Source organism: Bison bison, unplaced genomic scaffold (genome assembly GCF_000754665.1).
Source record: "Bison bison bison isolate TAMUID 2011002044 unplaced genomic scaffold, Bison_UMD1.0 scf7180017864325, whole genome shotgun sequence".
Lineage (NCBI taxonomy): Eukaryota > Metazoa > Chordata > Mammalia > Artiodactyla > Bovidae > Bison > Bison bison.
The window spans coordinates 1,428,268-1,442,337 of record NW_011494897.1 but is presented as its reverse complement, the minus strand read 5'-3'; the positions used below and the strand labels follow the sequence as shown (position 1 = coordinate 1,442,337).

Below are 14,070 nucleotides of genomic sequence, written 5' to 3'. Positions count from 1 at the left end.
ACCTTCTGAAGAGGGGGAAATCACCCTCTGTATACCCCAGCTCAGATACAAAAGCAATGTCATTCCAGAATTTAGGGCATATTCAAATCCAAGCTTTGCCATTTACTAGCTCTGTGACCTTGGGAAGACACTTCATTTCTTTATGTTTCAGTTTCTTTATCTGTAAAATAGAATAACAATAGTGACCATCTTCTAGGGTTGTTGTGAGGTTTAAATGATTGGATGTATATCATGCCCTTAGAACAGTGCCAAGCATTTAGTAGAAGCTGTGTAATGTAGCTGCTACTACTACCACCATTACTACTACTACTATTACATTTAGGTAAAGGAAGTGAGTATGCCAAAGTTTTAAATGCTTACCTTAACTACTGGATTATACATGATTTCAACTAGAATTTCTGTATTTTAGGTCATGGATTTATTCCTTTTTATACCAAAAAAGTAATAATTGTGGTAAATTTTAATACATTAAATTTACAGTGTGAAGGATAACGTTCTGGCTCATTGAAATGCTTCTATTAAGTATAAGAAAGCCAGATGGAAGTCTGAATTATGTGCAGGTAGCTGGTAAACAAGGAATTGGAGCAGGGCACAGAGAAGGATAGGCGTGTGCTGACATCAGTGTTCTCAGTGGCAGTGGACACACCTGTGATACGTGTAATGCTTAAGAGCATACATTCTGTAGACAAGACATCCTTGGGGTGGCTTATCTCCAGCTTAGTCATTTATAAGGTGTTGCATGGCATCACCAACTCGGTGGACTTGAGTTTGAGCAAAATCTGGGAGATAGTGAAGGACAGGGAAGCCTGGCGTGCTGCAGTCCATGGAGTTGCAGAGTCGGACATGACTTAGCGACTGAACAACAAAGGTGTATAATATTAGGCATATTTCCTTATCTGTAAAATGAATAAAATGCTTATCTATTGATTAGATTGTCAGGTTTAAGTTATTAGATACACATTACATACTTGGCAATAGTTAGGTGTTCAGTAATGGTACCAAAGAAACAAAACCAAGGTGACAAGAAGAGTCACAGTTGCTCATCAGGATGTATTCTTTCTTCTGCCCCACAGTGTTGAAGATACACAATTAAACTTACTGGTGTTTGGGCTTCCCTTTTTCCCATGCTTACCATTTTCTTCATGTCAATCCACTCATTCTGCAGACTGAGTGCAAATATCCTCACATTGCTTACTGCTTTAAACATGCTAATGGAATCTCTCTTTTGAGACTGCATTGATTTTACTGAACCCAAATTTAAAGGCAGGTTTTAAGTCAGGCATTTACAAGTTGAAGATAATTTTGATGGTGACATCATGTATGCTGGAATATACTGTTCTTCCATTGTCTTTTTTGAATTGTGATACTTATATTTTGGCCCTTAGAAATGATGGGTAATGGCGTGATGAGCAAGATTTTGGTGAAGTTCTGAGTTCTTCTTCTCATTCTGTATTGTCTTCCTTCTCTTTTAAGGAAATAACATTTATCTTTCTAAAAGTAATGCTTGATAGCTATTTTCTCTTCAAAAGAATTAATTTCACCTTTGTGAAGTTTACATAATAGTGACTTAAATTAAGGAATATATGTCCATGTTTGACTGCCTTTCACAAGTAAGACTATGCCAATCTTACCTATATTATTACATCTGAATTCAATCTGGGAAGCAGGATCCTATGAATGATACAGATTAAGGCTTTTGCTGCTACTGCTGCTGCTAAGTCACTTTAGTCATGTCCGACTCTGTGCGACCCCATGGACTGCAGCCCACCAGGCTCCCCCGTCCCTGGGATTCTCCAGACAAGAACACTGGAGTGGGTTGTCATTTCCTTCTCCAATGCAGGAAAGTGAAGAGTGAGAGTGAAGTCGCTCAGTCGTGTCCAACTCTTAGCGACCCCATGGACTGCAGCCCACCAGGCTCCTCTGTCCATGGGATTTTCCAGGCAAGAGTACTGGAATGGGTTGCCATTGTCTTCTCCAAGGCTTTTGCTATGGCATTAAAATTACGGAGTTGTGAGAACTGGCTAAGTGTTTTATATATGGTTGCTACTTTGGAGTCTGGTATTAAGAGGCTGAAATTACAAGGCTTTCCAGTCAGGAAGGAAAGACGAATGTGAAAGTAGGGGAGAACAAGACATGTTGGCGTCTCTGAGGACAGACTGGAGCTTGTGTGTCTCTCACTGCCTTCCAGCCTCTAAGGAGGGTGGCCTGCAGGGAGCTGACACCCTTCATGTAGAGCTGCACAGCCACCTGGCTCAGTACTCAGAGCAGCTGAAGAGCGTGGTCCTGGGGCTGAAGGAGCTGCGAAGGCCTGGCTGCTGTTCCATGCCCACAGGCAGGCCAGCAGATTCTCTCACAGCTGTGTCTGGCCCTACAGGGACCTTCAGAGCAAATAAATGTGCCAGTACTAACCCAGATCATGGCTCAGTGTGTAAAGAATCCGCCTGCAATGCAGGACATACAGGAGACGTGAGTTTGATCCTTAGGTTGGGAAGATCCCCTGGAGAAGGAAATGGCAACCCACTCCGGTATTCTTGCCTGGGAAATCCCATGGACAGAGGAGCCAGGTGGGCTAACGGTTATAAAGAGTCGGACATGACTTAGCAACTAAACACTAGGAACACTAACCCAGGACCATAGAGGGAAGGGAAATATAACTCTAACCTAGCTAAGTTCACATACCAGAAGCCACCACAGCCTGTCCCATGTCACCTTGGACATCCCTTTTAAGTATGGGATGTGGCCACACCAATCTTAGCCATACTTAACTTCCAAATAAAGTGAAAGTGAAGTCACTCAGTTGTGTCCGACTCTTTTCGACCCCATGGACTATAGCCTACCAGGCTCCTCCCTCCACGGGATTCTCCAGGCAAGAGTATTGGAGTGGATTGCCATTTCCTTCTCCAGGGGATCTTCCCGACCCAGGGATTGAACCCTGGTCTCCCACATTCCAGGCAGACGCTTTAACCTCTGAGCCACCAGGGAAGCCAAGATAGTAGCAAATTATGCTTTTGCCTAATATGACACAGCTCTCATAGGTAGACCAAAACATGTTAACCCTCTCTTTAAAAGAAGATAGACATGAAGTATCTTTATCCCTCTTTGGGTAGTGTTCACTTCTCTTCTGAGTCACATTCTCCTTTTATACCTTGTAACTTCAGTATTCATATAAAAAGCTAGGGGAATGGGGAAGGGGAATAAAAAGGAAGAAATAATTGGTTGATATATAGGCAGATATATTTATAGTAAAATAAGGAAGAAATATTCATAAGTATTACAGTCCTTGTTTTATAGCTAGTCACGTGGAGATAGGTGGTGTTTATAATTACTTTCTTCTACTACTAATTCCATATTCCCTTTGCCCTCAGTAAACACTTCAGTTGATTACAATTTCTTGCCTGGTGAGGTAACCCAGGACTTCATTTCTGAAGAGTCTGGGCCATCAGAAGCCTTACTTGTATTGGGTTATTGTAATTTTCCATTGACTTAATCTCAGGACATGAGAGTAATAAGAGGTGCCCCAGAGGAGCTTCTGCATTTGGATATACTCCTCTTCAAGCCTTTGCATAATAGCAACCCAGTTTCCCCTTGGTAGTCAGGATCAGTCGCCCTAGCTAGTATAATAACCTTCTTTGCCTACTGATTCACTGCCACGAAGCAGTCTCAACTTGCAGTTTAATGGATCATTACTATGACATCTGGTGGAAGCATTCCTCCCTTAGGTGCTAAGACTTCTCTGGTAGCAGAACCCAAAGTTGTAGAGACAAGAAAGAAAGAAATTCACAGGTGGATCACTAAGGGTAATTGAAAGAAGAGCTCCTCTCATTTCTGTCTCTTGATTCCTGGACCTGTGAACTCTGACTATGGAGTAAATAGCACCATATAATAGTCACTGATTCAGAGTACATATTGCATCCTGGAAGATGTTACCCTAGCTCTGCGAAGTGTCACCCATCTGGCATCATAAGAGAATCTTTAAAAAAGGCCATTCCACTGGTTTATCAAGCCAGCTGCTTCAGGATATTGGGAACATAATAAGACCAGTGAATTCTTCAAACTTGAGCCCACTGTCTTGCTTCATTTGCTATAAAACAAGTTCTTTGCTTAGAAGCAGTGCTGTGTGGAATATACCATGATGGCAAAAAATAGATTCTGTAAACCTCCTCATGGAGGTTTTAGCATAAACATTATGGACAAGAAAGGCAAATTCATATCTACAACAAATATTTATTCTAGTGAGAGCAAAGCACTGCCCCCTTCTATGATGAAAGTATAATCGTGTAGTATATGATAATCAGCCATATAATCAACCTGCTACCAGGCTACCTGTACTTGATCCTTCTGGGAATTGTGGTGTCATTTGAGGACCTCAGTGTTACTCTTTGCACTTGGCAGATTAGCCTTGGTGAATGTTAGTCTGTGTTGCCAGGAAGATGGTTGACTAGAGAAAGAGGCTGACTGATACCAATCACATGAGTAATCCTTGGTGAGCTTTCACATGGTACAACTCTCCACATGCTGTGCTCATTTAGGGGTATCTATTAGCATACTTCTTCCTTGTCATTAATTTTCAAATCATGTTCCTTCCAGGTCCTTGATTATTCAGCCAAACAACAAGCACCAGTGTGCGAATCTCTGTAGAATCTACACACTCTCTTTCTAGGCAGCGGAAGCAACCAGGTTCCCTGCTTAAAGTTCCACCCATGGGGAATTTTCTTTTTGCTACTCTTCCTTTAGTGCCATCACAAAGTGGCTGTAGTGCTACAGCTGTCCACTTTTGGGTGGTACCAGAATATTGTGCAGAAACGAGTGTGAACTGGATGTGGATTTATTTTTCTTCCTCTATCAAGTGGCCATAGGAAGTGTCCCGTGAGGCCATAGGTGTGGGTTTAGAATAAATATAGAGAATAAGCAGGGAATCCGGAGTATGGGCCAGGGACACTTCAGCTATGTGGATGCAGCTTGTGTATTCAGTATCCGCTCAAGCCTTATTTAATATACACTGCTTCCATCTAATAGTGGAATGTTGCTGTACATGCCCAAATTTTCGGCTTGATGAGTTGGACAATACCCAAGTCATAATGGGAAGCTCATGTTGAATGATCAACTATTCAGTCTCTCCTGGGGCCCAGTATCAAGTCAGAAGCAGTTTCCCCCAAAGAGAATAGTTATTTGCAGAGGGTGGCATAGTTTTGCTTCAAAGTCTTGAAAGTCTGCACCGTGATTCACATGTAGGGGCCTGCCAGACACTCAGTACTTGACCTCTCTTGGTCACAGATGCTTCTTGTACTGGTGAGTCTTCTGAGTTCCAGTGGCAGGGCAGGTTGACAACAGCCTTATATCTCCTACAAAGTCCTGCTTTTCTGGCCCCAGTACACAACTGGCAAGCTTTTGGACTGCCTGTAATGAAAATGAAGTATATGTGTTGCCTTCATTCCATGTCCATGGCTTCCCTTTCTTAAAAATTGGGGAGGCCAGGTGCAGCAATTTGTTCTTTACTCTGAAGAAGGTATCTCGACACATCCCAGATGATTAAACTGTTAGAAGTTTCACTGAGGAGACAGGCCCTTGGATTTTTGTGGAATTTATTTTCTCTGGCTTACACATACCTTAATCAAAGTATCAGAGTAGTTAATTCCTGCTTACCAGATCCGGTCAGCATGACATCATCCATGTAACAGACCAGTGAGATATCCTTTGGAAAGAAAGATAAGGTCCCTATGGACTAGATCAGTGGTTCTCAATTGTGGGCAGTTGGCAGAGGACATTCAGCCATGCCTGCAGGCATTTTTGGTTGTCATAAGTGTGTGTGTGTGTGTGTGTGTGTGTGTGTGTGTGTGTGGCGGGGGGAGCTGCTAGTCATCTAGTGAGTAGAGACCCAGGGATGCTGTTAAGCGTCCTGTGATGCACAGGACAGTCCCCTACAGCAAAGAATGATCTGGCCCCAAATGTCTGTAGTGCCAAGATTGAGAAAGTGTGGACTAGATTACGAGATAAGGCTGGAGGTTTGAAATATCTCCAAAGTAGCATAGTGAATGGAGCAACAAGCTGCTTCAAATATTCTAAGATGTATAGAGAAAAAAAGCATTCATCAGCTCAGTAGCTGCACGCTCAGTACCAGAGGGTATGTTGATCGATTCAGCAGGGAAATCACTTCTAGAATAGTGATTGGAATTGGAATTACCAACCAATTAAGTTTTGATAACTTAGTCATTTTTCAGAATGTATCTGTGTTTTGCTGAGACCAAATAACTGAGTTGAATGAAGATGGGGTGGGAATGGATGTGTTGGGGGATTACTATCCCTGCATCTCTGTGCTGTCACTAATCTCTGCAGTCCCTCAAGGAGCCAGGATTGCTTTGGTTTACTGTTTTGGTAAGACTGCATAATTCTAATAATTTCCACTTGCCCTTCCTCAGACTAATGGCCCTCATATTAATTCACAGGCCTGGGAGCCAGTGTTTAGGTTCTGGCAGGTGCTGAGTTTGTGTATTCCAACTGTGTATCCCAGAACTGGGGAAATAACCACAGGACCCATCTGGGGACCTGGTTCTTCTGTGAAGTGAGCCCAGTTCTAAAGGTCATTGATCATCTGATTTCCTTAAGCCCCAGCTCTGACTGGTAGAACACAGTGGAGTTTTAGGTTTTGAGGAGTTATTGTTAATTTGGAGACAGTTTGTTTTTTTTTTTTTTTTAACTCCACATCACCAGTTCATAGTCATACTAGTAAACTAGCTGTGTCATACTGACACAGCTCCATTTGGGGGAAAGCTAGGAGGAGGATTTACAGTATGCATTTGGGGATAAGTAATATTGTCTTTCTTGTAGACCTATCTTTCCCTTCATTCGAGGGGCTTTAGGTCTTGAAAGCACTCAAGTCTGGGAATTGTTTGAAAGCTGTAACTATATTTTAATTCAAGTCACAATGTGAGCTACAAAAGCACCTGACTTAGAACCAGAATGTAACACTTTGGGTTTACAAATCTTGTACAAGTTTCTTATGGCCAATAATAACTCAGAAACATAGAGGGAAGGGAATTTGTGGGAAACATCACAGCTTAGTTAAAATGATGGTACAAAACCACCACAAGTTGAGTACAGAAAAGTTGTTATTACTGATATTGACCTTGGGCTGATGTATGTTGCTTGCATATAGTGATATCTATTGTTGCCTCAGTTTATTTACCTATTTGGAATAGCTGACATCAGAGCTATTGAGGGTGGCTGTGTACAAGTCCAGAGGTACCATTGACATGGACTGGAATATGAAAGCTGTACCCTGACTTTGTGCAGCTCAGCACCCTGGCCAGGGTTAGTGTGTGGCTTTGTGTGTGACCGACAAAGCTTCTGATGGTTTGAGCTTTTTTTGATCAGAATGTTAATTGGTGATAGCTTTTGATAGATTGTGGCTTTTGATGACTATACTTGCAAGAAAGTGAGAGTATGCAGTTTATTTAGAAAACCCGTAAGAGATGTTTTACTCTATAAATTTTGGACAGTATTCAGAATGGTAGCTTTGGCAAGTGAGATGCTTCTGAAAAAGTTTCCCCCCTTCTAAAACATGGCTGAAAATCTAAATATTTTAGTATATGTTTACTTAGAACAATTTGGTATGTATATTCAATATTCAACTTTGTGGTGTGTTTTAGCTCTCATTAATGAATAAGCATCTAATGATCAAGTGAAAACCAGGCATTTAAGTTATAGTTAAGTAAAAGGATGATGGGTAGTTGTTTAAGTTAATATTTGCAAACACAAATACACAGATTTTTGGGGGTAGAGTTTAGTGAATTTTGATAAAAGTATAAACCAGCTCAATCAAGATAAAGAACATTTCCATTATTCCAGAAATTTCACTTCAGCTTTTTTCTAATCAGCACACTCTCCTCTTTATTATTATAGATTTGGTTTGCCTGTTCCAGAACTTAAGTGAGTCAAACAGTGATTCTTTTTTTGTTCCCCAGGTTTCCTTATTTCATTCGTTTGTCTGTGAGATTTATCCATGTTGTGTGCATATCAGCCAGTAATTCCTTTTCATTGCAGAATAGTATTCTTTGGTGTAAAACTACCACTATGTGTTCATCCGTTCCACTACTGACAAGCATTTGGATTGTTTCCACGTGGGCTTATTAAAAACAAAGCTCTTATGAGCTGTCTTGTACACATCTTTTTTTAACTTATATTTTTATTTCTTCTGGGGGAGAACATAGGATTGGAATTGTTAAATTGTAGCAAAGGTATATTTTTAGCTTTTTAAGAAATTGACAATATATTTTCCAAAATGATTGTACCATTTTACACTCTTACCAGCAATGTGTGAGTTCTGATGATTTTTCACCAACATTTGATGTTGTCAGTCATTTTTATTTTAGGCATTCTGGTGGATGTTTAATAAAATCTCCTTTATGATTTTCATTTACAATTCATTATAACAGTGATGTATACTTTTTTAGTGTTCTTATTGTCCATTTGTATATTTTTTTTATGATGTGTATGTACAAGTCTTTTGATTATTTAAAAAATTGGGTCAATTGTGTTTTTGTTTTGATTTATAGGAGTTTTTAAAAAATAATGTATTCTGTAGAAGTTCTTTGTCAGAAAATATGTCTAAAATTCAAAGGGGAACTGTTGGAGATAAAAGTTTGGGAGTCATGTGGTATAGCTAATATTGAAAGTCACAGGACAGTAAATTCGCCTAGGGAAAATGTGTAGAAAGTGAAGAAAGAAAGTGTTAGTCTCTCAGTTGTGTCTGACTCTTTGTGACCCCATGGACTGTAGCCCACCAGGCTCCTCTGTCCATGGAATTCTCCAGGCAAGTATACTGGGGTTAGGTTGCCATTTCTTCTTCCAGGGGATTTTCTGAAGCCACGTCTCCTTCATTGCAAGCAGATTCTTTACCATCTGAGCTACCAAGGAAGCCCATAAACGTGAATACGGGGAGTACCAATATTCTGGTAGAAGGAATTGACATGGTTCCTTCCTTCTTGCTACAAAAACATGAATTGGCTTAAATATAACTTTTTAAGTATATTTACTACTGAGCTTTAAAGGAGGAAGGAATGAAAATAAAAGCCAAAAGGAAAGCACAAATTGACAGCATGACAGCCCTTAATGTGTACACATTGTGAAATGTGATTCCAGCACCTTTATATGGATAGGAGATAGAACACAAACAAAGTCACCAAATCACAAGGGAAGAAACAAAATAGTTTTTGTTTAGTAAATGAACTAATATATAAACAAACTGCTGTTCGTTTTTGAATAGTAAATGAACAGATAAAATCTATACAAACAATTGGAAAACAAGTTAAAAGATGGCACATATTTGTTACTAATTACTTTAAATGTTACTGGATTAAGTGCTCCAAACAAAAGGCATAGGGTGACTGATTGGATGAAAAAACAATAAACTTCAATATGCTTCCTACAAGTGATCTACTTTAGGCCAAATACATATACAGGCTGAAAGTGATGGGATGAAAAATGTTACTTCATGCAAACAGAATTGACAAGAAAGCAGGGATAGCAATGCTCGTATCAGACAAAATAGACTTTTAAAAAAAAGGCTATAACAAAAGACAGAGAAGGCCTTTATATAATGATAAAGGAGTCAATACAAGAAGAGGATATTACACTTACTAACATATATGCACCCAGTACATAAGCACCTAAATATATAAAGCAAATACTAACAGACATAAAAGGAAAAGCTGACAATAATACAATAATAGTGAGACTTCGACATCCCACTTACACCAAGGGAGAGATCATCCAGGCAGAAAACTGGTAGGAAACGGTGATCTTAAATGATACAGTGGACCAGTTGGACTTGATAGATATCTGTAGGATATAACATCCCAAATCAGCAGAATATAAATTCTTTTCAAGTACACATGGATGAGTTCTCTAGGGTAGATCACATGCTAGGCCACAAAGCAAATCTCAACAAATTTAAGAGGATAGAAATTAGATGAAACATTTTTTCCAACCACAGCAGGATGAAACCACAAATCAATTGCAGTTAAAGGAAAATGAGAGAAGCACAAACACATGGAGACTGAACAGCATGTTACTAAAAAGGTAAAAAAGAAATCAGGAAGGAAGTCAGAAATATCTCAAGATAAATGACTTGACTTGAAGACACAGCACTCCAAATCTGTGGGATACAGCAAAAGCAGTTCTAAGAGGGAAATTTATAGTGATATAGGTCTTCCTAAAAAAACAAGAAAAAAATCCCAAATGACCTAAACTACTACCTAAAAGAATTAGAAAAAGAAGAATTAAACAAAACCCAAAGTCAGCAGAAAGGAGGCAATAATAAATCAAAGAGGAAAAAAAGTTAGGTAGAGATTAAAAAAAAAAAACAACCAGGAAACATCAGTGAAACCAAGAGTTGATTTTTTGAAAAGATAAACAAAATTGATAAACCTTTAGCCAGGCTAATCAAGAATGAAAGATAGGGGACCCAAGTAAATATAATAAGAAATAAGAGAGGAAAGCTAACAACTGATACCACAGAGATACAAAATATTGTAAGAGAATACTATGAACAGTTATATGCCAATAAGTTGGACAACCTAGAAGAAATGTACACGTTTCTAGAAACATACAGGTTGCCAAGACTGAATCAAGAAGAAACAGACAATTTGAAGAGAATGATCACTACTAGTAAAATAGAATTTGTAATTTAAAAAAAAAAAAAAACAAAAAACTACCAGCTAACTAAGGTCCATGACTGGATGGCTTCACTGGAAAATTCTCCCAAATGTATAAAGAAGGGTTAATACCAATCCTTCTCAAAATATTCCAAAATCACTGCAGAGGAGGAAATACTCCCAAATTGATTTTATGAGACCACCATTACCTGATACCAAAAACACTACAAAAAAAGAAAATTATAGGCCATTGATATAAAAATACATAATATTAGTTCACCAATGTACAAAAAAAGTATCATATGCCATGATCTAGGTGGCTTTACTCCAGAGATGCAAGGATAGTTCAATATTTGCAAGTCATAAGTGTAATACACCATTAACAAAAGGAATGGTAAAAAGCCACATGATCCTCTCAATAGATGCAGAAAAACCATTTGACAAAATTCAACATCCATTTATGATAAAAAAAAAAAAAAAACTCACATCAAAGTGGGTATAGAGGGGACATATCTCAACATAATAAAGGTCATAGCCAATGTTATACTCAACAGTGAAAAGCTGAAAGCCTTTCCTCTAAATTCAGGAACAAGATGGGGATGCTCACTCTTGCCAGTTCTATTTAAATGGTAGAACTCGCTACAGCAGTCACATGAGGAAAAAAAAAAGATTGGGAAGAAGTAAAATTCACTATTTGCAATGATATGATAACTATATATAGGAAACTCTAAAGTATCTACCCTAAAACTATTAGAACTAATAAGTGAATTCAGCAAAGTTGAAGGATGCAATATTGATATACAGAAATATGCTGCTCTTCTATACATTAATAGCAAGCTATCAAAGAGAGAAAGTAGAGAGCAATCCTGCTTAAAAATCGCATCAAAAAGAATAAAATACCTAGGAGATAATAAGCTTAACCAAGGAGATGAAAGACCTATCTTCTAGGAAGTATGAAACATTCATAAAGGTAATTGAAGATGATACAAAGAAGTGGAAAGATACCCCATGCTTTTGAATTATAAGAATTAATATTGTTAAAATGACCACACTACTCAAAGCAGTTTTCAGATTTAATGCAGTCTCTGTAAAAGTACCCATGACATTTTTCACAGAACTAAACAGATAATCCTAGAATTCATATGGAACCACAAAGGCCATGAATTGCTAAAGCAGTCTTGAGAAGAAAGAGCAAAGTTGGAGGTACCGCCCTTTCAGATTTCAAACTATACTATAAAGCTACAGTAATCAAAACAGCTTGGTACTGGCACAAAACCAGACTTAGAGATCAATGGAATTAAACCCATACACATATGTTAATCTATGACAAAGGAGACAAGAATATACAATGGCAAAAATGGAATCTCTTCAATAAGTGGTGCTGGGAATACAGGACAGCTACATGTGAAAGATCAGAACATCACCTCCCACTCTATATAAAAGTAAACTCAAAATGGATTAAAGACCTAACTGTGCAACCTGAAATTGTAAAGCTCCTAGAAGAAAACATAGTAACAGCACTCTGTGACATAAATTATAGCAATTTTATTTGGATTTGGCTCCCAAAGGAAAAGAAAACCAAAAGTAAACAAATGAGGCCTAATTAAACTTCAGAGTTTTGCACAACAAAGGAAACCACCAATAAAAAGGACAATCTGTTGGATGGGAAAAAATATTTGCTCTTGATATGTCTGATAGGTCAAAATATATAAATAGCTCATACAACTCAATATCTCAAAAGCAAACCAATTATAAAATGGGCAAAAGACCTGAATAGACATTTTACCAAAGAAGAATTTACATGGCTAACAGGCACATGAAAAGATGTTTAACATTGCTCATTGTTAGAGTAATGCAAATCAAAACAATGAATTATCACCTCACCTCACACCTGTCAGAGTGATTTTCATCAAAAAGCCAACAAATAATAAATGTTGGAGAGGATGTAGAGAAAAGAAAACCTTTGTACACTTAATGGTGGGAATGTAAATTGATGTAGCCACTTTGGAACAGTATGGAGATTAGTCAAAAAAACTAAAAATAGAGCTACAGTATGACCCAGTAATTCCATTCCTGTATGTATATCCAGAAAAAAAAGAAAACACTAATTCAAAAAGAGACATATACACCAGTGTTCATAGCAGCACTATTTACAGTAGCCAAGATATAGAAGTAACCTTAGTTAGTGTCCATCAAGAGATGACTGAATAAAGAAAATGTAGCATATATGTAGTCAGTGTTACTCAGCCTTAAAAAAGAAGGAAATTCTGTTTGCAACAGCATGGTTAGACCTTGAGAATATTACAGTTAGCAAAATAAGTCAAACAGACAAAGACAAGTACTATGTGATGTCACTTATATATGAAATCTAAAATATGATGCAGACACATATATTTAGGAAAACAGAAATAGACTCTCAGAAAACGAACTAGTGGTTGCTGGAGGGGAGAGGGAAGGGGGAGGGGCAGATTAGGAGTAGGGGGTTATAAGGTACAAGCTACTACGTATAAAATAGATAAGCAACAAGGATATATTGTATAGTGCAGGGATTTATAGCTATTATGTTGTAATAACTTTTAATGGAGTGTAATGTGTAAAAATACTGAATCACTTTGCTGTACACCTGAAACTATATAATATTGTAAATCAGCTAAACTTCAGTTTAAAAAAGCAGCAAAATATACCTAATTGAAAATAGCCTTGAAGACTCATATATACATCTGAGGAGATGATTTAGAGTGAAACATGAAGAAATGGACATTGAGAGTACTGAAGAGTGATTAACAAATATGGAGCATAGAATGAAAAAGTACACTGTACCTTTAATAGACACTTGAGAAGGAGATAAGGAAATCCTTGAGAAGCTGTTTTTGAAAAGATGATGGTTGAGAGTGATCCACAGTTGAGGACATAACGTGTCTTTAGATTGGTACACACTGAATACCTACCAGAATAGAGAAATCCATACCCAGTGGAATTGCTAACTGAAAATAGAGAATCTGAATAGCAGTCAAGAGGAAACATGATTTCTGAAGTTGTTACTTAAATGAACAGTAAGTTTTTCATCAGCAGTGAAGTCGCTCAGTCAGTCGTATCTGACTCTTTGCTACCCCATGGACTGTAGCCTACCAGGCTTCTCTGTCCATGGGATTCTCCAGGCAAGAATACTGGAGTGGGTTACCATTTCCTTCTCCAGGGGATCTTCCTGACCCAGGGATCGAACCAGGTCTCCCGCATTGGGGGCAGACGCTTTAACCTCTGAGCCACCTGGGAAATATATAAAATTGATATAATCTCTTTAATACGACAGAATAATCATAAACCACAAATTATCTTCTTAGACAGTCCTTTAAGAGCAAGGACAAAATAAAGGTATTTTCAGACAAATAAAGACAGATTTTTCTACCCATATGTTTTG

General features: G+C 38.3%; 1 protein-coding gene across 1 annotated transcript in view; it reads left to right on the top strand.

The window, feature by feature from the left end:
• The first annotated feature begins 2,133 nt into the window (after positions 1-2,133).
• MARK1 (MAP/microtubule affinity-regulating kinase 1) overlaps positions 2,134-14,070 on the top strand; it is a 114,577-nt gene continuing 102,640 nt past the window's right edge. The window contains exon 1 of the mRNA XM_010853302.1: positions 2,134-2,424. Coding sequence (XP_010851604.1) covers positions 2,134-2,424 — 291 coding nt within the window. The remainder of the gene's footprint in view (positions 2,425-14,070) is intronic.